The 26,092-nt window shown below is 41.1% G+C and overlaps 1 protein-coding gene across 2 annotated transcripts in view; it reads right to left on the bottom strand.

Moving 5' to 3' along the window:
• Positions 1–17,227: 17,227 nt before the first annotated feature.
• The window catches only part of Ntmt2 (N-terminal Xaa-Pro-Lys N-methyltransferase 2), a 41,554-nt gene continuing 32,689 nt past the window's right edge, over positions 17,228–26,092 (bottom strand). The window contains exons 2-3 of one of the 2 annotated variants that reach the window (XM_087580236.1): positions 20,055–20,304; positions 17,228–19,296 (exon numbers count right to left, since the gene is read on the bottom strand). In XM_087580236.1, the coding sequence (XP_087436362.1) occupies positions 19,025–19,296; positions 20,055–20,304 (522 nt within the window). In that variant the 3' untranslated portion in view covers positions 17,228–19,024. 2 annotated transcript variants of the gene reach the window in all.

The raw sequence follows: 26,092 nt of genomic DNA on the forward strand, positions 1-26,092 counted from the left end.
TGGTAGAGTAGAAAGAAAGAAGGGGGGAATCTGATGGTGCCACTGATTCACTGTTACTAGACCAGGACAATTGATTTCTAATTTTTTTAAAGTAAAGCACAAAGCTAGCATAATTCTATCTTCTTTTATATGATAGCTGATTTCAGCTAACACAAATATGCATTTTGCAAGGCATGCAGACCCCCTTTGCAATAGCACATTTATTCATCCTTGAACAGCCCCCATGATGTCAAATAAATATGTCTAATAAACAATGATTTATTAGAAAGACCTTGCTATATTCCAGGGCACCACACCCCTATCTTATTTCTTCGTTACAGACCAGACTTCTACTAAATCTTATTTTGTTCTTTGTTTAACTTATTTGATTACTAAATGTTATGATTATTCTATGCCAGTTAACTTCAAATTTTCAAGAGTTAAATTCATTTTAGTCTCTCAAATCACTAAGTTAAGTTTAATTGTAACTATGTTTTGCTTTTCATGTCCTTACCCATAATTATCATCCTTTCCTAGAGCGAGTTTGATTCAAACCATGAGTTTGGAGCCAGAAAGACACAGAGTCTATTTATGAGCCATGCGATTGGGAAAGCTATTTTCTACAACACTTAATTTGCTCACCTAAAAAGCAAAATCTGGGTCTGTTACAAAGATGAAATGAGAAAATGTAGCACTGACCCTTAGCACAGAGAATGAGGGGGTAGAACACTGGATGAAATGAAGATACAGCATTTAAAAGTAAAGGGGGGTGAGGAGAAAGGAAAGAGAACAATCCAAGAAGAACAAATAGTGAAGGATAAAAAGAAATAGACCAAGAAGAAAAAGTAGGAGACCTTCGAAGACAGAAGGAAGAGAAAGAGGCAAAAAGGAAGCAAAAGGGAAGATGGTAGTAATGACTAGGAGAAGTAAAAGAGAAGACATTATCTAGACAAAGGCTGAGAGAGAAATTAATTAACTTACATCTGAGATCCCAAAGCTATTATGTTTTTGAGCACAGTGTGACTTCCCTACCCAAAGTGTCCATGTTCTAAATGGTTGGCACTCTCTTGTGCAACTTGAATCCTGTCACTCCAAAGATCACTACAAAGAAAATGAGTCTTTCATAAAATGTTTATAATCTTTGGGCAATAATCCTCATATTTCAAGGGAATGATTGATTCATCGTGAGTCCATTACAATTGCAGAACTTGGAGAAGTCACTGGAGTGTGTTTATTCAAATGCGTTACAGCTAAGTTAAGCGAGTGGAAAACGAGAATGAGTGATTTATTGGATTTCTTCTCTAATGGTCTGGAGTTCTTGTTCAGTGATCCAAGACAAGGGAAGAGAGCCTTTTCTCCTTATATAAAAGGAGTTCTTGGCAGTGGGAGCTGAGAAAAAGCTTCTTACTTGCTATCCAACTGGTTATATTCTCGATGGAGAACCTGAAAAACAGACTGATTTATTTATACACTCAGGTGTGGGTTAAAGAGCAATGTAGATAAAGATAAGTGAATGGGAAAGAGTGCCAAGGACCTCTCTGGGCTAATGCCTTTACCACAGCCATTCCACCATTGGCCTGACAGGGATCGGAGAGGGCAGTGTTCCTTTTTTCCTTGGGTTTGTTTGAGGGTAAGCAGTACCTCTTTGCTTGTCTTCCTGTTTCTCATCCACAGCTATGAGAAACACATTGCAGCCATCCCTTCCTGTCCAACACATCTTATTTTTCCAGGTTTCTTTTACACACATTTAAGCCTAGCATTTCTGACTTCCCCCAATGACTGTACTCTCACAAGATCCCCTCCATTTCTGGTGGATTCATCATTATCAGCTGTTTCTCAGACAGGTCCATGGACATGATTGCTTTTTTCATCTTTCTCTCTATAAAGCTAAAGATCAGCTAATGCCGCCTTCATCACAGCACCCTAACCCTCATTTTTAGGCCTGATTTTACTGCCTTCCACATTTCCACCCTCAACCGTGGGACCTTGTTACTTTGCATCACAATTCCAGTAAGGTGACTTCACCCAAGACGGACAAAGGATGAAAACTATTTCTTGGAATGAATAGTGGAGAAAGTGGGGACATCTCGTCTTTGTAGTGCAGAAGATGTGTGCATCGTTTGCTGTGAGTAGCCCCTGGGGAAGGAGCGATTCCAAGTTCAGCATTTATGTGGCACATTTTTCAATTAGACAGTACACTGTATGGCATTTCCCTTCCTCCCATAGCCCTCTCTCTTTTATTACCACATGACTTCATCTCCCCGTGTGACTGACAGAGCCCATTGGGCTCAACACTGATAAAAAACATCTGTGGGGAAAAAAATTGCAATTTAGAAAACAATTAAGTACATCAATTTCAATTCATTTACTTGCCCAGAAAGGGGGAAAACCTATTTCAAAGAGGTAACTTGATCTGCAGTGGTCTAGGATTAAAGGGCGAATAGATGTGTGTTTCCCAGGTTGCAGCATGGAATGTGTTTTAGCTCAGAGGTCTACATGTGGATGTAAACTTCTAGGTTGCAAACTTTAACAAAGAATACACCATCAAGCATCTCTCTGGTTTTCTGACTTCTCATCTTAATGACATTTTTTTCTATTCTTCCTGAATTTCAAGGAACTTAAGCTCTTTCTTGAAGGATGTGTTTCCCTCTGTCAAATGTTCACCAGATGCTCTATGTTGAAGGAGTTCCATAACTGAACCCTGACTCACTGTTAAAAGTCATTTCTGAAGGGCTGTGTGTGTGTGTGTGTGTGTGTGTGTGTGCTGAGTGAGTACACATGTGAATGTGTGCATATGTGCATGTGCATATGTGATATGTATGTGTCTGCGTGTATGTGGGCATGCTTGCATGTGTATATGCGGTATGTGTGCTGAATATGACCATATGTGTACATGAGTATATGTAGTAAGTGTGTATATGGGCATGTATGCATATGATATGTGATGTGTATGTGTTAAGTGTTATGATGTGTGTATTGAGTGTGACTGTATGTATACATGCGTGCTGAGTGTGAGTATGTGTGTGCACATGTGCATGTGTATTGTGATGTGTGCGTCTGCATGTGAGTGTATATGAGCATTCATGCAGGTATGTGTATATGTTGTATTGTGCTAAATGTGAGCATAGTACATGTGTGCATCTGTGCATGAATATATGTGTTATGTGCTGAGTGTGTATGTGTGCATGTGTAAGTGTGGTGTGTGTATTGTGTGCTGAGTGTGTTTGAGTATATGTGCACATGTGTGCTGAGTGTGAGCATATGTGTACACATGTGCATATATGTGTGATGTGTGTGTCTGTGTGTGTGAGTACATGTGAGCATGCATGTGTGTATGTGCTAAATATGAGTATATATGTACATATGTGCATATGTATATTTGATATGTGTTTCTGCATGTATGAGTATATGTGAGCATGCATGTATGTGTATATGTTGTGTGTACTAAAGTGAGCATATGTATGAATGTGCGCATGTGTGTATATGTGAGTATCTAAGTGTGAGTGTATGCGTGTATGTGTGTGTGTGTGTGTGTGTGTGTGTGTGTGTGTATAAAAATCACCAACATAATTAATGGATTGAACATATCTCTTACCAAAAGCATCCTCCAAGTGTTTATACTCACTGCAATGGACATTTCATTTAGAGTTAATCATATTCTCTAATCAAATCTATTAAAAGTATCTTATCAATTTCTACATTTTACCCCAAAAGTTGATATCTTCTATTTTATAATAGTTAGAGGTTCCTTGAATCCGGGGCGGGGGGAACAATTTTCAAATTCCTATTTTCAAGTTTTATAAATTCATCTCCTAGACATCAAATACAAAAAAAAAATAGTTACCATGGAAATAAATTGGAAAGTTTGAACTGAGTTATAAATCTGTTTCTATATTTAATTAACAGAACAGCAAGCTAGTTAATTAACAGGATAGCAAGTTTGTTCAGCAGGAAAAGGTGCTTGCTGTCAAGACTCATAAGCAGATTTCAATACCCCCAACTTAGTAGAAGAGAACAAACTCCTCTAAGTTTTTCTCTGACCTCCATGTGGCATGGGCAAGCACATGTGTGCATGCACGTCAGTAAATAACAAATCATGTGTAAAATAATTAGTACCTGACCCAAAGTAGTTTCTCAGAAATAACAAACAACAATGGAAAAATCATCTTCATCTGTTCACTTACTTGTGTTCCCAATTTCCCACAAATTTCAAACCACTCTACTGTTTTATTACAGTCTCTACCTAATGTCTATCACCCATAAGGTCTAAAGTCATACTAACGAGACACAGAAGTTACCATTTTGTGTAAACTGACCAAGAATAGTATCAAGAGGCACCATTTGAAGAAAGAACCAATGGTGAAAAGGACTCTACAAGGACTTCATTCATTTTCTTTTAAAGTCTGTCTTGGGAACCAACAAAGAGCACAGCCAATTTCACAGCATGTGTTTCATTTTGCCTACTGTAGACGGGAATGCAATTACAGTAATATCATAAGGCCATATGGAAGTGTGGGGTTAGCTCAAACACTCACTTTGTAATGAACCACCAATGACTGACAGGATCACTCAACAAGTCGACCACATCGGCACTAGGAGGGCTTCAAGGCGATGAAACAACAACAAAGGGTATATTTGGCACAAGAATGAATGGTAAACAGAAAAGGGACCACTGAAGTAGGTGGTGTTTGATGGGCAGTAGTTGGCCGAGGAGTAAACACGCCGTTGAGCCAAGGAGCCTACAAGACTACTGAAGCCTGTGCATAGGAAACCCAGGGAAGGTGTGGGTACTCAGTAAAAATGGAAGGAATGATCCTACTTAACTGGAAATGGAGAGAGGTGGATGGGAGATGACACTGAATTTCAGTAATAGAGTACTTGGAACATTAGGAGATGGCCGAAGACTAGAAGGTTCCACAGAGCTGCTGGAGGAGACCTGGGTGCTATACATTGTGAGGTGAGAACAAATCAAGACTGTTTACTCGCTGGAGATGAACAGCCAGCCAAGAAGAGGGAGGCAGAAGTGAGCACGGTGAGCTCGAACTCTATGTAAAGACTTCTTAACCCAGTCATCCATCCACCCCAATCCACCATGAGTTCCAGTGAGTGAACAATGACTTTACTGTGTCAGATTCTTGAAGATAATGGAATGGGGACACTGCCTTCTCTTCACTCAAATATATAAGAATAGGGAAAGGTGTTTGTGCTAAATTGGTTTCAGCTTTTGTTTCTTTTGCTTTGATATGGTTTCAACCTCTCTGGTCAGCCCAGGACAATGAAGTAATTCAGACTCCAAGTTATTGCTGAATGGATCAGAACCATTTGTCTTCTTTGCTTTAAAAAAGACGAGACAGAAAATGTTGTGAAATAAAATTACCAGTCTTTCTGGCCTCTGCCCTTGCCAAGAATGCCCGGGGACTGCCCCTGGAGAGGCAGTAGCCCTTCAGGTCATCAGGAAGACCTGGAACTGGCTAGTAAAAATAAAGTAATTTTCCATACAAAGTAAACGGATCTCTCTTGAACATCTAAAAGGTCCTGGCCTCCAATGCTCATGAAAGTTGAGGACAGGAGAACAGAAGCTCTTTCTTCAGCTTGCATTTTTATATTATTCTTCAAAGCACAGCAGAACATCTGTGAGGAGATACCCAAAATTATACCCTTGGGGCAGATATAAGTTAGGCCCTGCCTCATTTTCATTTTTTCCCCATTTTATTTTTTAAGTGTGAGTATGTGTATGAGGTGTGTATGTCCCCATGTGTTTAGGTAGAGTATGTGTGTATATGTGGTATGTGAGTGTGTGTGTGCACATGGGAGAAAGAGAAAATGTGTATGTATGTATATACATGGTTATGTGTGTGTGCATATGTGGTATGTGTGTGAGTATGTGGTATGTGTGTGTGCGTATGTGGTAAATGTGTGTGCATATTTGGTATATGTGTGTGCATATTTGGTATATGTGTGTGCATGTATGGTATGTGTGTGTACATGTCTGTGTGAGAAAGAGAGAGAGACAGAGACACAGAGAGAGAGAGAGAGAGAGAGAGAGAGAGAGAAAAACAATCTCAACCGCCATCTAAATTTGTATCTGTTTATTTTTCTTATGATGGAGTTGTGGAACTTCCCAAGTAGACTAGACTAGCTGCCTGGCAACTCCCAAGGACTTGTCTCTGCCTTCCCAAAGCTTGAATTTCAAGGTTGTGTCACTGGCTCAGCTTCTAGTCATGTGGGTTTGGGGATCCAACTTGACTTCTCATGCTTTTGTGGTCAGCGCTTTGCTGACTGATCTATCTATGTGGTCTTCTTTTCATATCTGAACTTGAAGTTTTTTGCTTTTTGGTTTTTTTTTTTCTTTCCCGGTTTCCTGGACATAAACTCCCTATCCCGTTCACCTCCCCGTCTTCTATAAGGGTGTTCCCCTCCCCATCCACCTCCCTTGTCACCCCTAAACATTCCCCTACACTGGGAGGGGGGGGTCCAGCTTTGGCAGGACCAAAGGCTTCTCCTAGAAGGACTATTTCTATGGAATCTAGAAAACCTGAGTTTTCCCCTCTCTGGCACCCATCTTTAACACCAACAAAGTGCAATAAGCACGTCCCAAGCCTGAATTGTTACACTGGCCTCACATTGTTGGGCCATTGTGGGAACAAGACCCGTGTAATACAATTTTCTATGTTAATTGAAACAAAGCACATGGTCCACCTAAGCATCAACTTTTATTCATAAAACATCCCCAATCTTCCTGGTAAATTATCACAGTCTACCGCAGCATACAGAGTAGGGCATTTGGAAGGCCTCTGTGACCTGGAGTAGCTTTACATGTGGCTCACCTTGAGCAGCTCGCCAGTTGTGGCACCAGTTGACCTTAAGAACTAAGAGTGTTATGGGGGTATTCACCAGAAAAGACTGCTCAGACATGGATTTAAGCCAATAGAAAACCTTTATTAGCCAGATGAATACACTGGGGTTCAGTATCCCAAGGTATCCCGAGTCTTTCTCAGGGTAAAGTTTTAAGCACAAAAATCTTGGGCTGAGTTGACATACTTCAATTAACAAGAACAGTTAGCCAGAAGTAGAACTACAGGAGCCTAAAGGCAATGAATTTAGAGATTTTTCCAGAATTATAAGAATTTCATGGATTAGGTCTTTGTTTTCATTTTTGGGAGGTGCTGCTGTCTACACGCTGAGTTTTACAGCCTGAATGGCACTTCCATCATGCCATCATGGAGTCAGTTGTGCTAAGATCCGAGGGCCTCCTACAAGACTATAAAAAAAATATCTACTATGAAGCCCAACATCTTGGAAATAAAGGGAAATCAAATGAAGACGAAACCCACAGCCTACGCACTAGAACCTTTATTCACAGGTTTTGGATTTACACTTTGAGTTTGTTTTCTTCTTGACGGTTGTATTTCACTTACTCCATTAAGATTTACCCAGTGCTCTGTTGAATAGCAAGGGAATGAGAAGAACAGGACACGGGCAATATCTTCAAGAGTTCACAGTGTAGAGCAGAGATAAAAGCACAATTGGCTATGGCAGTCAACAGATGCACTGTCAGGCACTCAGTGATCTGGGAGAAAAACAGAAGAAAGAAGGAAAGGCAGAGAGTCAAGGAAGATCTCCTTATCAAATAGCTGTAGATCTGATCCAAAGAAAATGAAGAGGCAATTATGTGTGTACCAGAGGAAAAGAACACCAAATGCAAAGTCAAAATGACAGAATGTGCCTGGCCACTCACAAAGAGCCACAGCTTCTAAGGACCAGAGAACACAGGGAGAGTGAGAGAGTGCTTTGATCATTGCATAGTAAGCTGCATACCAAGGCCTACTCTAAGAGTGTTCGTCTCTCCCTAGCCAAGAGTCTAATACCTTACGCTAGACATCTTGGGATCCTAGCTTCTTAAGCTATTTCTTCTGCGGCCAACCTTTGAGGCTACAGACTCGGCACACATTCCGGAAAGGACTGGAGTTCCTCACTAATCTCTGTCCACGCCGTGTTCCTGGATTAGCAGCCACAGAAATGCAATCCCTATGGTGAGGAATAAAGCACCTGGCCTGCATACAGGTGAGCCAAAAAGTTGTGCGTTTCTGAGAACAGTTGTCCCGACTTCTCATCTCTCCCAGGCATCCTGTGATGAATCGGGGAAGATGTCCCTACATTCCTAGCACCAATAAATCATCCCTCACTCCAGGGGCATGAAGGCTTTCTTCTATCACAACTTGACATTTCTGCCCGTATTCAGCACCAGGAGAGCAGTCTCCTGGAATAAAGAAGGGAAATAGGACTTAAGTTCCGAATTACGAAATTGGGTTTCTTTTCCAGAGTGAAAATTACAGGGTCTAGAGAAGATCCAATCTGCCACAATTCATCTTGTCTTCCCTGTTGGGCTCAACATGTGCTTAGAACTACATATTATAGGGTTTGATTATAAAGATGGGGAGAGCTGTCTAGACCAAAATGTGGGAATATGTGGAAAGATCCTGAGACAGTATCAAATTTTAGAGAACTAATGGTCATGAAGGTAATTTTTTTTCAAGAGAGTCTGGTTACAGTGACTTTACATAAGTCAGACAAGGTCAGAGACTTTCCTTTGAGTCATCCATCACCTCTGGATCTTTACACACTTTCCACCTTCCCTTCCATGTATATCTCCAAGCCTCGCTAGGAAGGGTTTGATAAAGAAGCTCATTGAAGTCTGCACGCCTCCAACATAGCTTACTCTCTGTACATTGTCCAGGTGTGGGTTTCTATGTTAATTCTCATCTACTCCAAGTAGAAACTTCTCTGGTGAGGGTCAATCAATGTTCTGATCAATAGGTTTAGTAATATGTCATAAGAAATGGTTTTATCATTGTGTTTCTTTAGCACAGTAATAGTATTAGGTTTTTCCCTAGGACCCATGACCTCTGGCTACTTTAGTGCTGTTAGGTATGCTTTCTAACTCATTCAGTAGACCTTAAATCCAAGGAAAAATTTGTTGATTACTCTCAATAATAGGTTTGCCCCTAATGTACCAATATCTCTTGCAGGCGAGTTACTGTTGTAGGTTACAGGATTTGTAGATAGGCGATGTTGATGACTACTTTTCTCTTCTGGTGGTATGTAAGGCATCTTCCAGTACCATGAATTTTGGTGTGTAGAAATGAAGCTTCTGTTTGGCTACCAGGTCCACTTCATATTTCTTAATAGACTAAATTGTCTCTTCAACCGTGTGGCCTTACCGTCAGGTGATGGAGAGTAATCAAAAGCCTCAGGTACAGCTTGTGATATTTAAGGGTGGTCTATGGGACCCCTTTAACCAATGTATCAACAAGATGTAACCTATTCTAGATACAACAAAACTAATACACATGTGAACTTACAAAGACTGACCACATGCACAAGACTTCCAAGGTTCAAACCAAATAAATTCCCAGCACCAAGGGAAACTGACTACAGAGCATTACTCCTACCCAGGAAACTATTTATAATTGATATATACTGAGAAAGCAAAAATCCTTTTTCCCCAGTGGGCTGTCACTGAATATATCAAACACATTCTGGAGGAGGTACCATGTGCAGAAGTAGTTGGTAAACATAAAATAGAATCCATAATTTTGGTATGCTTTTGTAGCGGTAAATATTAAAAAAAAAAAAGTACGATCCCATGCTATTGCAGGCTCCAGCAGGCCACAGGGCATCTGCGGGGTATTTTCATCTTAATCGGCAAAGCATGTCAACCCAACTTGTTGAGTTTCCAATTTCCATCCCACACTGTTGCCAGCTACTCTCTGGGCCCTGCAGATCTCACCACCATGGCTAGCCCCACATTGCCCCAGCAGCGGCTACCCTCTTGCAGCTCTCAACATCTGTCCCCTGTGGTTATAGTCACAACTCCCAGTAACCCATTAAAATCAAAACTCAATAAGCTTGTAATTTATTAATCAGATTTATATCAGTAAATCCTCACTCCCACAAAACATCCACACAATAAACTCTGAACCAATTAATATTAGTATAAACTGCTCACCTAAATAAGACAAATTGTCCTATACAAATCCATCCCTTATGAAATATTCATAACTACCTGTGGCCCTTTAAGGCTACACAAATCTGGGTCGTCCTTCTCCTCCTCTATCTTGGTTCTTCTTTCCTTTTCCTCTCTCTTTCCTCTCTTCAAAACTCTGTGCCTGCCATACTTTTTCACTGCCCAATCACAGGCCTTGCCTTATCTTATGTCTGCCTTCACCTGCATATAGACAACAATCTACATGCTTTTTGGTTTGGTTTGGTTTGGTTTTTTTCTTTTGTCTTATTGGTTTTTTTTCTAGTTTGTTTTGATTTTTTCATGTGTGTGTGTGTGTGTGTGTGTGTGTGTGTGTGTGTGTGTGTACAGTAGAGGGAGAGTATGAAATTGGGTAAGTAGGAAGGGAGAAAGAGTCTGAGAGGAGCTGTAGAAAGAGAAAGAAACATGCTCAATGCATTTAGAACATTCATAGAAGTGCTTTGTCTATATTGACAAAGGTTTTGCTGTTATTATTGTTATAGAACTTCAGAAGTCTGAGTAGTGATGGATAACGCACAAAGAGAGGAAAGACATCAAAGTAGAAGGGGGACATATTGGGAAAAAGAAGAGCTCCCATGGGAAAGAGTAAGAGAGGAGGATGCAGTGAAGGCAACTGAAATTCCTTATACATATGTATGGAACCACAAAATAAAAAATCATTTAATACATTTTTATTTTAAAATGTCTTTCCAAAATGAACCCCAGTTCTGAGAGTCAATACCCCAAGTTTTCTTCTAGTACATATTTCATTTACAAAGTGAGAGGGTTTCATGGATTTCCAAACAAGCAATATAAACGATGAGAGCTCCACTATTGTAAGAAACACCTCATACCTCTTAATAAAGACGTTTGAGAAATGGCTTAACATAGAATATTAGGAAAGGAGGAAGATAAACCTCATCAAGGCATGGAGAGAGCCAATCTAAGAGCATAAGAGCAGGTCCAAGTTTTGACAGCAGAGGTCAGCAGGTCTTTATGGATACTTCTCTTGCAGCATTGGTATTTGCCTTTGCCCTGCTCTAGAGTACCTGAGAACCAGCCACCCTGGCTTACCTTTCCATGAAATCTAGCTCTCCAAACCAGAAGTCTGCTGCAGTTGGATGATGTCAGCATCCAGCTCTAGACCTAGCCTTTTGGAGAGTTCATTCCTCCAAAGAAAAATCAGAATATTCTTATGTGAGTGTCTCAAGGACATGGCTGGGGTTAAAGGAAGAAAGCTGTTAATTTAACTCCAATACACTGAGAAACATTTCTAAGTCTAGTTTATGAAGCTGTACTTGCCAACCTACTTACAAGTGTCAGGATAGTTCAGAAAACACTATCGTCATCTCTAGTGTTTTTTTTAAAGGTCACATACTTTAATATTCAGCATACCTAGTATTCGGTCCATGATGTATCCTAGTATTCAATACCATGATTCGGTCCTTTAATCAGTCACATGGCTTAGGGCTATGTTGTTAAATTTGGTTTCTAAATTTGTAAGTCTATATAAGACTGTGGGAATAATTAATGAAATTTGTATATAATGTAACATTTCCTATGTTCTTTCTACTAGGATTATCCAAGCATTTGAAAGAAAAAAATAAAAATGAGAAGATATCAGGGAGCATTCCTTCTATTCAAACTTCAGAGACAAGAAAATGACCAAAAAGTTGGGGTTTTTTTCTTCATTTTTATTTATGTTTATTTTTTTATTAATCATTCCATTTGTTTACATCTCAAATGATATCCTTTTTCCCTGTTACCCAACCACGACCTCCCATCCTACATCCGCCCTCTCCCCTCTTCCCTTTGCCTTTATAAGTGTGCTCCACTACCCACCCATCCCCTCCCCACTGCTCAAGCACCCTCTTATACTGAGTCATCAAATCTTCTATGGGTAAATTAAATAGCATACTGGAAAAGCTAAATGCTAGCACATTTACCTCTATGGATCATTTCAATGCAGCCATCCAAATAGCACATGATGTTGTTTGCCACACCTAAAACATAAGTAGGTGCTGGGGAAAGACTGTATGCATCAGAGGCAGTGGATGACTATGTGGTAACAGCACGTGAGCAGGTGGGCATGAAGTCCCACCCCTGACTTTGGACCTAGAGATAGCTGATGGCTGTTGGAAGAGGGCGGATCAGTTTTCTTTATGGATATAACCCCGCTCCAGAACATGGCCTTCCATGCAGGAGTATGAAGGTAACACAAATTGACCTGATGGCTTGCTACAGAGAGAGAACAAGATATTGGGCAGGGTATGCTGAAGATAGAGGGAGATCTGGGAGAAGTTGTGGGGTCAAATGAAAACACAGTGTATGAAATCTTCAAAGAGTTGATACAAATAATTTTAAAAGAAACTGAGAAATGTTAACTAGATCCAACTGAATACTCAGAAAGGTTGAATGCATGAGACACAACATTCCATTAGAAACTTCATTGTTTAAGGGCCTTAGCCCTCGGATTTTAAATTTGCTTTAACAGCATGAGTTATCAGAGAGCATTTGCAGACACAAAGGGCGTGTCTACCACATCCCTTTTCCTTTAACAACTATTTCTAGAGAGAAGTGAGAACCAGACATCTTCCTTGATCCTTTTTTCTTTCTTATATAACTTGGATCCTTTCTACACTTGATCTTAGCCAAAAGCGATTGGATCCATTCCATATTCCTATGGTACAGGAAAACTGTATACTTTCTCTTGTCAAGGCTCCATATGCAGGTGTGAGCTTCCTTAACCTCCTCCCACCCCTGGAAATTTTTTAAACCTCAGCTTAAGAGACTGTTGAATTCAATTTTACTACTGTAGTTAATATGAATTTAAATTTATTGTTGTTACTACTACTACTACTACTACTACTACCACTACCACTACCACTACTACTACTACTACTACTACTACTACTACTACTACTACTACTGTTATTGAATCTCAGTTGCTGAAGACACTTTGAGAGAATGCTTGCAAATTTTCCTCCATTAGCCTTAGATTTTTACCTGTAGCCAGAGCTGGAAAAGGATGAACTGTGTGTGACGTTTAGATGGTGTGGCCTAATTCTCTAGCTGCAGGTGATTCGATAAAACACGAGATCTGAACTTGTGCCAGGTTGACTGGGACCAGTCAATGAGAACTTGGAAAGTTAGTTGCTCTGTCAGTCATCCCCTGTTGATGAGAAATCTGAGACCCTGAGATTGACTAGGTTTTCTGTTGTAGGGACAAGTACTGAGTGAATGTTGCCCATATTGTGAAGGAACAGATGCAAAGCCTGTGTCAGAGGTACACAAAAGCTTGAGATGGAAAGGGTGTTTCCAAAGGTCTAATGTTGTGTTATCTGTTTCCCTCTGAACACCTAGGTGCATTTTTACCTTGATTTGCATCAATTTGCTACACCTTAATCCTTTCACCCAGCTATGCCTGTGAGCTGTAGCTGAAGGAAAATGTTCACTAGGACCAGGCCTTTGGGGATCCTAGTCCAGTCCCCAGTTCCAGCTGCCTCCTATGTTTCCTGGTCCTGCATGATATGAGACTCCTCCATCATATAATCCTGTCACTAAGTGTTTCTCCTTCCTTACCATGATAGATGAGACCTTAAGAAGCCACATGCCAAAGACATTCTGTCAGCTTTGTCCCAGTGTGGTGAAAGTAGCTAAAATATACACCACCCTTGCTCCACGGATCTCACCTCAGTATCCTTGGCTGATTCTCAGCATTTCTATTCAACAGTCAGGCATTTCAGGCTGCATCCTGTGTCTTCAAGTCTCATCCCTTTTCCCCTTCTCTGTCTTCCCTTATTCCTTTGATAATTTCATCCGGAATCACAGTCATAAAAACTGAATCTGCACTTGTGCTTCTAACCTTTCAGCTCAGCCCCAAACTTCCCTCTTAAACCTTAAACTTCCGTGGTCACTCAAAACCATCATTTCTAATTTCTGGCCTATGGACGGGAAAAATGTTTCACCATTGACTTTTTGTACATCAGTGACAGAAGCTACGTCCTTCTTCTACTTCAGACTAAATATTTCCACTTCACTAACCCAGCTCTTTACACTCTCCCCCATAACAGTCAGTCAACAAATGCAATGGCAAGTTTTAGATAACCCACATTCTAAGTACCTCTTAGTACCTCCCTTGTCACATCTCTAGGTCAAGCTACTAATATCATTTCCCAGAAGTGTTATGGCATTTTAATAGAGTAGTCAACTCTATTCTACTCTTTAGACCTGCAATCACCGGAACACCTCTCTGTCACTCTAATGAAAAGGCCACAGTGTTCCAATCAATGTGGATTTACAAAGAGCAGCAAAACCTGTATGGATCACATACAGGTAACCATTTTGCCAACCCCTAACCCAACTCCTTTCCTTGCTTCCATGTCTATCTGGTCATCTTTTCTAAATACAATAACCAGGGGATTACTTTGCAAACGGAAGTCACACTGTTTCAATCCCTGCCTCAAAACAGCAACACCTCCTGTTCTCACTCAGAACACATGTCCTTTCAGTGACCAGAACCTTTAGTACAACCCCAAGTGCATCCCTGAATCCTGTATCTTATGACATCCTCCCCTTTGTGCTCAGCTTCTTGCTATTTCTCAAGACTGGGGATGATTGCACTGCCTGTTCCTTTCTCCCAGATATCTACTGAGCTTACTTATGTCCTTGTATTTACATCTCGATGTCCTTCGGTGAAGCAAATACTAACCACTATTTGACATTACAATCCTTCCCTACTATGCTCAACCCTCTTTTGTTCTACTCTGCTTTTTATCACATGCTAACATTGAAACAATACATGTCTGTTTGTTCATTGCCTCTCAGTCTCACCGAGAATTTAAGCTCCACATAGCCAACAGACTTACTCTAACCTGAGATTTTAGAGCAATGGCTGCACGTAGTAGGCATTCAAAAATATGTTGAAGGGTCACTGTGGGCTAGTTAAAGTCCCAGAAACCCAGTGAGCTCATCTTTTCCCTGTGTTAACTCTTTGTACACACTATTCGTTCCTTGCCCAATGCTTTTTGTTCTAAATCATTGTTGTTCAGGCATCAGTCTTTCTCGCCTCTAAGCCATGGTCTCCTTAGACAGTTTTACATGTTTCTTGGCAGAAATAAGTATAATGCCTTTTATGTAGCAAAAGATCAAATCATGCCAGCACAAAGGCGCTGAATACATAGATTTCTCTAACATCAAATTACTAGCTCTACAAATTAGTTATTATTTCAAAAGTCATCAACCTCTACCCTAAGTATCTGTATATAAACACACACTAATTGAGATAATTTGAAACCACTTTTTTCACATATTTGCTTAATTAGCCTGCAGTGACCTCTGGAGAAACCTTGGCCTGTGATGACTATAAGAGGTAGGTTTTTGGCATGGACACCAGAGCATCAAAGAGTCAGCTGGAGCTAAGAAAAGCACTAACACAACTGGTTTTAATTACTCATGACAGGCCGCTGAATCTATCGGACACAGGGCTTCTTGATACATCGCTCAAAAAGGCCAGTTTGAAAAAAAAAGGATGGAGAAAGAAAACAAAGATGGGAGCCAACCGTGTCGATAATACAAAGCAGATCATCTCTTACACAGGCGAGCTTATTCATTTCCCTTTTTACTTTTACGATATTCTGAAATCACTAACATTGCTGGCCCCTAAAGCACGGTGCGCTTCTAGACTGGTACTTACCAGTGATGCCTCAGCTCAGGTTATTTAAAGGGGAAGCAGGTGATGGCTGTACCCTTTCATGAATCACCGTATAAACTGAGGGGTCCTCTGAAGTTCACTCAGAGGCAAACATGTTTGCCATCAACTCATTTATGGAGTGTAGACAAGCACCTTCTATTTCCATTTAATACTCAGTGCGGGATTAACTTCCTCTACAACTTCAGTCTTGGACATGTTGTTAGTGGGAAACCAATGAGGACTTGGGGATTACTTTGTTACACCCTACACACAATTTTACCACATCTCTTTCTTGTCAGGTCACCCACACCAATAGAATTTTGGGTTGGCCACATCTTCAAGTTGATTGGTCTGAGATACAAACACTAAGAATGCTGTCCTAACTGGGCAACTTTTTTTTTGTCTCAGGACCTACACTTGCCATAGCTTCCCCTTTGCCTGCTTTCTGAGTGCAAGGCTTTATTTCTGGATCTTGTCACTTGCGTTCCATCAGTACTTTGACTAGTCTGGCATAGGCTAGTGCCTCTGGAACTTCAGAGCTTTTACTCACCCCTGCTTCTTTGTTCTAATTCCGGTTTGCTGCCTGAAGAAACCCACACAGCCTTCATTTCCTACTATCAGCATTGCCTGGCACGCTTTCAACAAGAACTTTGCATTGTTGCAATGTATTAAGGGCTTTGGTCCAGACTGAGGCTCTAGCCATGAATGTCCCCGCATAGAGCTTAGAATCTAACGTAAAAAGCTAACCAAACAGATCTCTGATCAGTGAGGCAATATGGTAAACAGAGTAGAGCAAGGCACAGAGAAGGCCCAGCAGCGGTGGGAGGTATATATAAAACAATGGTAGTAGTGCTGGGTTGTTTGTTTGGAAATCAACACCGTGTAAGCATTCTGGGACAAATGAAAATTAATGCCATCTATTCTATGCTGAAGAAGTGACATCTGTAAATGCCCTAAGCCATACATCATGAGTTGGCCAGGGGAATGCAAATAAGTACAGCTGTGGAGGGGTGGGAACATGGGCCAAAGGACAAAGCCAATGCGAGATGATGAAGCGATTATACGGCATTCTCAAGAACTGGAAATCCAGGCTGCGAGTGTAAATCGGGTGTCACTGAAAGATTATGTGTGGAATTGTCAGATTATATTTCAGAATAATTGGCTTCAGTTTGGAAAAAGTCCTGGCTCCATGAATCCTTCCCTGTCAGTGCTCTCAAATAAAACTAGTTCCTAGAATCAGCTTAATAATGTATTAGTTACAAATAATCTGATCCCACATCCTAGAAACTAACTGGGATGTGAATGAGACTAGGAAATGTCTACTGATGAGTGTCTCCAATTGGTTTGGAAGCAGCCAGACTATGAAGAGGTATTTGGGAGCTAAAGTAAACTACCAGCTAGACCACTGGCTTCCAGATGTGCAGATGAACACAAACTGCCTGTTTAGATTGCTTCTTTGACCTGACCTGGGAATCACTGGAAGTGTCTTCCTTCCACCTCCAAGACTAGAAAAGAAATTCCTTGCTTGCAACTTCCAAAAAATCTTCTGTTTATTTCTTTCAGAAACATATCCAAACTTTAACACAGCCCATTAAGACTACTTGATCGGGTTTGCAGTCCCCTTACGCCACCTCTGCTTTTGGTGGTGATGTTGGTTTTCTCACGTGCCTGTTACCAACAACGCAGGGCTTCTGATGACAACGTTTACCTTCAACTTTGCTCTTGATTAAATTAAGGGTGCATAAAGAGTTCAGGAATGTTTGCAGGATAATACAAATTGGGAGACTCTCTAGGTAGAATGGTTAATGATTTGATTTGGCAAGAGAAAGAGGACTGGATGGTTTCATATCAACCTCAAAGACTCAATAGAGTTAATAACCATCTGTTGGTATCCACTGGGCAATTGTCTTTTCACAATAAACTCTGAAAACTCAGAACAAGGAAGATTGGTAAATGTCAATCATAAAAAAGTAGAAGTTAAGGGACAAAGGAATTAAGTTGCTGGTATAAGAGGAATCCCTTGAATCACCCTCAAAAAAGAAAAGATATTGCTAATCTGTTACAAAACTTTTGAAGGGTGAAATGGGAGTTTTGTTACTCTATAACAGTTATTATTATTATTATTAAATTCTTATAGTTTTTATTATTTTTATATTATTATTAGTTTTGTCATACTCTCTAACATTTTTCTCTTATTCTAGAGCTATTGCTTTAAAAATATGTTTTCTGTGATGGTATCATAGCTATGCAGTACATCTTCTTAGTTTAAATTGCTTCTTTGAATTTCAGGGTCAAGACATATCACCGTACTTCAACATAAAGGTGCTGAAGTATCTTGAAGACAAAATAGTCATATTTAAACACTGTGCTAATAAAAACTGAATTTCATTTTTTCCTTTTGAAAGGTTTTAGGTTATTTTATTTAAACCAATGCCTTTCAGGAACCCAGCTAAGTCGGTCTTTATGCATCATTTCATTTGCCTGTTTCTTTTGATGTTTCTCTCTCAAGGTACATCCGTTCATTCAAGGAATGAGGACCAGATGCAAAGGAGCAGGCGCTGTTGAAAGCCAGTGGCTAAAATTAGATCATTGACAACATTTACTTATATGGTTGGGGTGAAACTTGAGTGTGTAACATTTTCTCCTGAAAGGAGACACTTCCACATCATGGTAATGTAAGCATTAGTTATCAAATCACATCCATATTACATCATTGGTAGTAAAACTGACCCAAAATAGAAAGGGAAACTGTATACTTTTTCTGTCGAAAGAAGGGCTAAAGACAAAATAATAGACTTGTTTTCATGGGGTTATTTGACCAGTACCTTCTGAGTTAGATGGAGATGTTTGTTCAAGAGATGTGACAAGCAAAGAAAAAGAAAGTGTACCGTAGCCGATAGAGGGACAGGAAAAAAGGTCTAGACTTTCTACCCTGTTCTGTGATAGATTACAAACAGAAATCATCAGTGACTGATGCAGACGCTCGTTGATGAGCATCGTTTCCTTCTCAGGTCTTCATAGTCACACTCGTGCAGTGAAGGTGTAAACACGCCCCTTATTAAAGCAGTGTCCTGTTGTTTCACTCCACCCCTCAGAAAATCCACAGCATCTGTGAACATCCCGTTACAGAAAGCGCATATCTAAACGTGCACACGTCACAGTGTGTGCATTATGGTAGCAGCAGCTGGTACATATTACGTCATCAATCACTCTAGACCTGCATTGTATTCCCTTCTTTCCATATCTGTCTGCATCTCACAAGGTGCCTGGGAGATGCACCCAGTCCTGAGGCACCGTCATCCAGTCTGGTGGCTCATTCCCACTGCTGATCAAGAGTGTCTGTCACTGTGCAGTGCAAACATCCACACCGGAACACACTGCTCTGGGAAGCCTTCTTGTTTCTCCTGGCCCAGAACCACCAGTCCACTCTTCCTAATAAGGCTTCGAAGGATGTCCATGTCCCGAGTCACACTGCTGTCAGACAGGTCAAAGATACAGCCCTCCCGCGCTACATTGTCCTTCAGAATGATAACGCCATTTTCTTTCAGGCCATCTCGACACCGGGAAAGAAAGGCAAGAAGGTCCTTATCGGTCAGGTACCCTGCAGCGGGGCCAGATTGATAGAGAAACAGGGGGCAGGAGGGAGGTGAGTTGAAAAGAAAACAAGGCTAAGAATGAAAACTGTCTTCTGTATACTCACACGAATTACTTAATAGCTTGACCTGTTTTAGTTGCAAGAGACTTTGAAAACTTAAAGAGAAAAATATACAAATCGTCTTTCAGGGTTTTTAATTCCTTGTATTTATATCATGCTACCTGGAGTCTATACCCAATAGGCACAAGACACTACTACCCTTCCCAAGAGCCATTTCATGTTCTTGTACAACATAATCAAGTTTGTGGTGTGTGTGTGTGTGTGTGTGTGTGTGTGTATGTGTGTGTATGTGTGTGTGTGTGTGTGTGTATGAGAAAGAGAGAGAGAGAGAGAGAGAGAGAGAGAGAGAGAGCGCACAATATAATTCATTGCTGTTTCATTTCCTAAGGATTTAAGTCTCAGAGCATTTAGTTCTACCAATAAATAATGAGGATTAACCATTTATGGGTTCGGTTTTTCAGTATTTTCAAGTATTTACATTTCTGCAAAGATGGAGATTGTTCCCAAGCACTTGCTCTATCCCTAGGGTAAGATTGCCGAGCTTGTGCAGCAGTGTTAAAAGAACTTTGGGGGCCCAGAGTGGAAGTTCACTCGACTCCATGTTCTGTTAGCTAGAGCTAACGAAACGTGTTTTAGGTCTCAAGTGTCACCTTTGCTAATGAGAAAACGGGGAAGGGGCGGAAGCTACACCACGAATTACTGACCTGATACCCACTGAATCCAGATGACGTCATATCTCCCCAAGTGGGGCGTGAACTCCTGCAGGCTGTAGCAGTGGTAACTTTCAACTTTGTTCTCGTTAACCTGCAAGTAGCTCTGGGCTTCGAGGAGGAAGGATTCCATCATGTCCACTAGCTCGACACTGCTGAAAACAGGCAACAAGACGTGCTTGCTGACCCTTCCTATTCCAGAACCGCAGTCCAAGGCGCAGCCAGTTCCCGCTCTCCCCGGCCCCTGCAGAAAAGATATCTTGTGGACCACTTCAAGGACGGAGACTCGCCTCGAGTCTTAGGCATACAATTACTTCTTCGAAACAAGTTTATTTGGCTCAATTTTATACTATAAGAGGTTTCATTTATGCATGTGATTAAATGTATTTATTATACAAATGTTAATAGATTATCTATTACCACAGCGATATATAGAACATTTTAATCCCCCCCCAAAAATGACAAATATTTATAGTTCTGCTTTGTTTTGCCAAGTTTAGCTCTGTAAAAAGAATCACAAACTATTGTCTTGGCTTCCAATACAAGGTGAGTTTCTCCAAGAAACGAGCCATGGAGAGCTCCCTGAAGACTCAGCTTTGGTGAGCATAGCAGCTAGACGGATGAGTACAATGGGTTATTACTTGGGGAAAAAGGCAGAGGTGGGGTGGACATCATCAGTGAATTTTGATGAGTTTCAAAATTGCTCTAAACATGGATTTCATGAAAACAATGGAATTCCTATTGGCATGAATGAAATTTTTGTTTTTCTAAGCTGGGTTTGGAGGAGCTCAGGATCATCTACTCCTTTTCTACGAGTGGTAAAGTTTGAGACCCCAATGGAGGAATAGCCATTGTCCCTCTGTCTGTCTCACCAGGACTGCATTCTAAATAAAGTTCTGCCAACACACAACACATACGTCAGGATAAAGGGTCATTTCTTCGAACTGTGTCTCCTTTAATGTTGAAAGTTATATTTGTTTTTGTACAAGAAATTATATGTTTATTGGGAAAAAACTTTAACTAAGGCTATGCATTAAATTAACTAGGAAGGGGGATAAGGGGGTGGTGGGTATCGAGAAGTTAGCTAGTATAAACCATCTCGAAATTGCTTCTATACAATTAAAGAAAAGCTTTGGATTTATGAAGAAAGACTCAGCTGTTCTAAATTAGTCGGTCATGATTGGGATGGCTGCTGGATAGGTTCGTGCTAGAAATTACAGTAATAGGAGACTTGGAGTTACCAATCAAGCTCTTATGGAGAAAGCCCTACTCTTGATTTCTCAGGAACTCAGAATGACAAATAGAGTTGGCTATGGATCAAAGGCAAGCATGAGCAGAAGGAAACATTAAAAAAAACTGCCTTCCAGTACATCCAAAGGGCTTCCCTTATGCTAGAAAGGCACAATGACAAGAGGAAAGGAGGGCAATTATAATGTCCTCTCAAATAGAGCAAGGGCCGTAGTAAATGAGTGTGTATCTGTTGAATGTTCTTTATATCCATAATGATTACCACAGTCAGAAAAACCTCTGTAAGATGATGATGATGATGATGATGATGATGATGATGATGATGATGATGATGATTCCCATTTTTGAGATGAGAAAATTCCAGTTTTTAGTATTATGTAGCTAATGGCAAAAACTAGAGTGTATGTGGAACATTACCTACAGCACTGATGACTCCTTTGTTAGGGACCTTTAATGTGATATAGTCTAAGGGACTCAAAGGCGTCATTCAGACTCAGCAGGACAGGGATCTATGGTTGATCTTGATCTTTGATTTTTTCCTTGAGTCTAAGAAGCCAGCCATATATGCTTGCTATCTCTGCCTTCACGAGGGCTCCTCTCTTGTTCAAGTATCGTAGCATAAATAATACTGATTTAAAGTCTTGTGGAAGTTATAATCTTTTATGTCAAATCATAAACATGAGAAGAGAAAACAAGGAGTGATTGTCATAAAGTTATCAGCAGTGACTTGAGTAGAAATTGGTGTGTTCAATGGGAGGTTCTCAATAAAAGTGTTTCCTGGCTTTGCTTGGTTCTGAGCAGCTCTACTGGTCAGGCTGACCTCATTGGTATAACAAGTGGCTTTAGAAGTGGAACCACAGACCCAGAGAACCCAAATAACAAAGAGACCAAAGGGAGACTGGTTGAATCTTTCTCAGAAGAGGAAATAAAATAGATATCGGAGGTGTATGGAGTGAGAGAGCTGGGTAGGAGAGCGGATGGGGAGAGCAACAGGGTCAGGAGATCAAGTGTAGGGAGAGGGCATCTTTAGGACACACCTAGAGACCTGAGACAGGGGCAGGCCCCAGGGTGGCTATGGGGCTGATGCTAGCTGAGATTACTAGTAGTGGGGGATATTGCTCCTACTTCCTGTAGTCAGGCAGGACTCTCCGTGAAGGGATAAGGACAGCGACCCACCCACAAAACCTTCAACAGAATATGTGTCCTGCCCACAAGATGTGCAGGGACAAAGATAGAGCAGAGACAGAGGGATTAGCCAACCAATGACTGCCTCAAATCGAGACTCATCCCATGGGCAAGAACTAATTCCTGACACTATTAATGATACTCTGTTATGCTTAAAGACAGGTATAACTGTCCTGTGAGAGGCTTCACCCAACAGCTGACTGAAACAGATGTAGATGCTCACAGCCAAACACTAGCTGGAGCTCAGAGACTTGTGGAAGAGTTGGGGGGGAGTATGGAGGGACCCCAAAAGGACAGGGACTCCACAGGAAGACCAACAGAGTCAACCAACCGGGATCCTTGGGGGCTCCTAGAGACTGAACAACCAACCAAAGAGCAAGCAAGGACCAGACCTAGGCCCCCTGCGTATCTGAAGCAGATGTGCATCTTGGTCTCCATGCCAATCCCCCAACAACTGGAGCAAAGGCTGTCCCTGAATTTGTTGCCTGCTGTGAATCCTGTTCCCCTAACTGGGTTGCCTTGTCCAGCCTCAGTGAGAGAGGACAAGAGTCCTTCAGTTTCTCTTATGTAAGAGGAGGGATACCCATGGAGGAGGGGGCTCCCCCTTCTCAGAGAATGGGCTTCCCCATTGTCTCCTCAGGGAGGAATGATGAAAGAAGCTACAAGAGGGGCACTGGGAGGAGAAGGAGGCTGATACTGGTATGTAAAATGAATGAATTAGTTAATTAGTTTTAAAAGAGAGGTAAAACCATGGAACAAAAAACCTTCAGATTGAAGTTGTGGGACACTTTTTTGTCCAATGAACAGATAACATGAAGCCGGTTAGTCAAGAGGCCCTGCTCTCTCAGCCTCCCCATGACTCTTCCAGGAAACCAATAGAGGATGTGAACAAAGGCCTAGGGCTTTTAAAGATGAATGATATTTAGTCTCACTGCTTTTTATACAAATAAACTGAAGTGAAATGTTCAAGCTAGAACTTCCTGGAACAGTGGTTCCCAACCTTCCTTAATGCTGTGACCCTTTAATACAGTTCCTCAATGTTGTAGTGACCCCCAACCATAAAGTTACTTTGTTACTACTTCATAACTGTAATTTTGCCACTGTTATAAATCATAATCTAAATATCTGATATAGAAGATATTGGCTTTGTTACCCCCAAGGGGTCAGACTCATGGGTGTCCTGAATGGGTTTTTTTTCCACCCTCTTTGATTTCCTCTCCTCAATTCAGGCACCTGATGTTTGGATACAACTGTCCTTGAAACTGTTACTAAGCAGACACAAATGCTCCTTTCACCCGGGTGCTACAATCCTCCAGACTCTTCCACCACTGCCTAGTCGCTTTGTTCTGTTTTGTCCTGGGTGGTTGGCCCTGCCTCTCCTGACCTGGCACTGCTCTTCTTTTTCTGTCTGTCACTCACAGGCAGCACCTCTGAGAAGAGATATTTAAAGACTGATCTCTGAATCTGCTCTCACCTCTGGGGTGCGATGACTGGAGAAGCTGTGACTGGATTGAAATCGGATGCCCCGGACAAATGTGAATACAGTCTCGCACCATGTGTGATTTCAAAACAAGATGACTTTTATTTCCACTTTCATTCATTGTCATGTTCATATCTGTGGGTCCCTTTAAGATAATTTAAAAAGCACCCTTGCTTACGATGGTTTTGTCTTTAACATGACTAACTTTTATTTTGCATTGCATTAGCTTAAGACCATTCAGGGAATCTGAAAACTAAAATGTATGTGAGTCACCGTGCTGTACAAAAACCATGCCAAACAAACCAAATCTTGTCATCCAATCTCTGGCAAATATCCAAGAAACAAACGCACCAAGTGCCGGGTCCTTCTCATGCAGTACGACGTTACACTGCTAGTTATCAGGTAGGCCGCCTTCACCTTGGTGCCATTTGTGGATTGTCTAAAGCAAATACATTTTCAAGTAGATGAAACAGCTCTTCCCACTGTCCCTTGTCACTTAGTGTTGAAAGGAAAGCAAAGCTTTAAATTAAACAGTCTGCCTTTTCCCAGTTGACACACAAATAAATCATGTCAGAGACTCATATCCCCTAACTCCCTGTTTCTTGACCTAGATACTAATTTAGCGATCATTAAGGTCAAAGTACTAAAATAGCGTTCCTTTAAGCAGACTATTTGCTCTTAGCTCAAGGTCGCAGCTTTACAATGAGCCTTGTCTGCTAAGAAGGGCTCTTGTCTTTGTTTGAAAGGAGCAGCCTGCCTCTTTTCCAACATAAATATGCAAGCATACAGTGTTTCCTTTCCCAGGTCCAGAGGCGTGCTTCTGGGCTCTGTCTGACCAGAATACGCGTGGTCAGCTTGGCATTCCTCATGGAGTGACAAGACAGCTGGATTACAAGCTAGGCTTCTGAAGTGCCTTGGGATCAAAGTCGGCCTCTCCATGAGGCAAGCAGGAGGGACAGTTTAGGCCAGGATAGAGGAGGGTTGGGGCCTATAGTCTGTGAGCGAACACCAGGGATTTTTTTTCTGCTTCATGAAACAAATGGTGGGAAAATACATTGTGGTTGGGAGCAAGGAATTTGGTGTAAGACCAACCTGGCTGGACTGATACTCAGTGTATGCAGTCTTTAGGATTGTTTTCATCCCTTTAAGCTCAGTTTCCACAATTATAATAGAGGAACTGACACCAGTCCTCACCTTTAAGAATTATAAAGAGTAAACAGATGGTGTTCCCGAAAGGCTTGGCAAACACACCTACTTAGAATAAGCATAGCATGAAATCAGCCATTGGCACTAGTTTAGAACTATTGCAGATGCCTCTGACATGTAAACACCCGTGCCCTCAAACTCTTCACGTTTCAGTTCTTTGTGGCTGTAACTTACATCAGAGAGACAATGGGTCTGGTAGACACCACATCCTGACCATGTGACCACCAAACGCACGACTCAGATACCGGGTGCAGCAGGAAGGCTTAGAATGAACCTCACTTCCACACGCTGGATGGTCTTCATGCTATCCTTCTGAGAAAGTTGACAGCATAACACTAAAGCGAAATATTGATAGTATTTCTTTCACCAAAATAAAACACTCCCCACATTTTAATCAGGGGGATGTTGTATTGAATTGCAACAAATTTGGCTTTGCATTGAGAGTTTTCTCTTCTGTAAGATCACCAGCAGCAGCAGCAGCTTTCTTGTGGTGGATTAAGACAACTTGAAATACTAAATAAAGTTGCATGATATGTGGCGAATACACAATAAGACATCATGGTATATTATTAGCAACAGACACATTAGATTTATTTTCATGCTCATTTTGTTCACTCACAGAAGTGCCTAACATCTCTAGGCTTCTTGGCCCTTCATTTTCCTCCTCCAGACAGATTCTGTGTTACTCTCTAGCTATGGATGAGAAAACTAAAGCTAAGTAGATGTAAGTAACATGCCCTAAGGTTCATATATTAGGTAGAAGAACCATGACACTTTCTAAAGTTTAGAATGTTGTCTCCTACAGTCTACCATCTTGTCTCTATATGACCTGGGGATTTCTTCCACAGAAAAGAAGAAATCCAGTCAAATCCAAAATAATAAAATAATCCCTTTTTTTTTTCAGGTAACAAGC

This window comes from Rattus norvegicus, chromosome 13, assembly GCF_021556685.1.
Source record: "Rattus norvegicus strain SHRSP/BbbUtx chromosome 13, alternate assembly SHRSP_T2T, whole genome shotgun sequence".
NCBI lineage: Eukaryota > Metazoa > Chordata > Mammalia > Rodentia > Muridae > Rattus > Rattus norvegicus.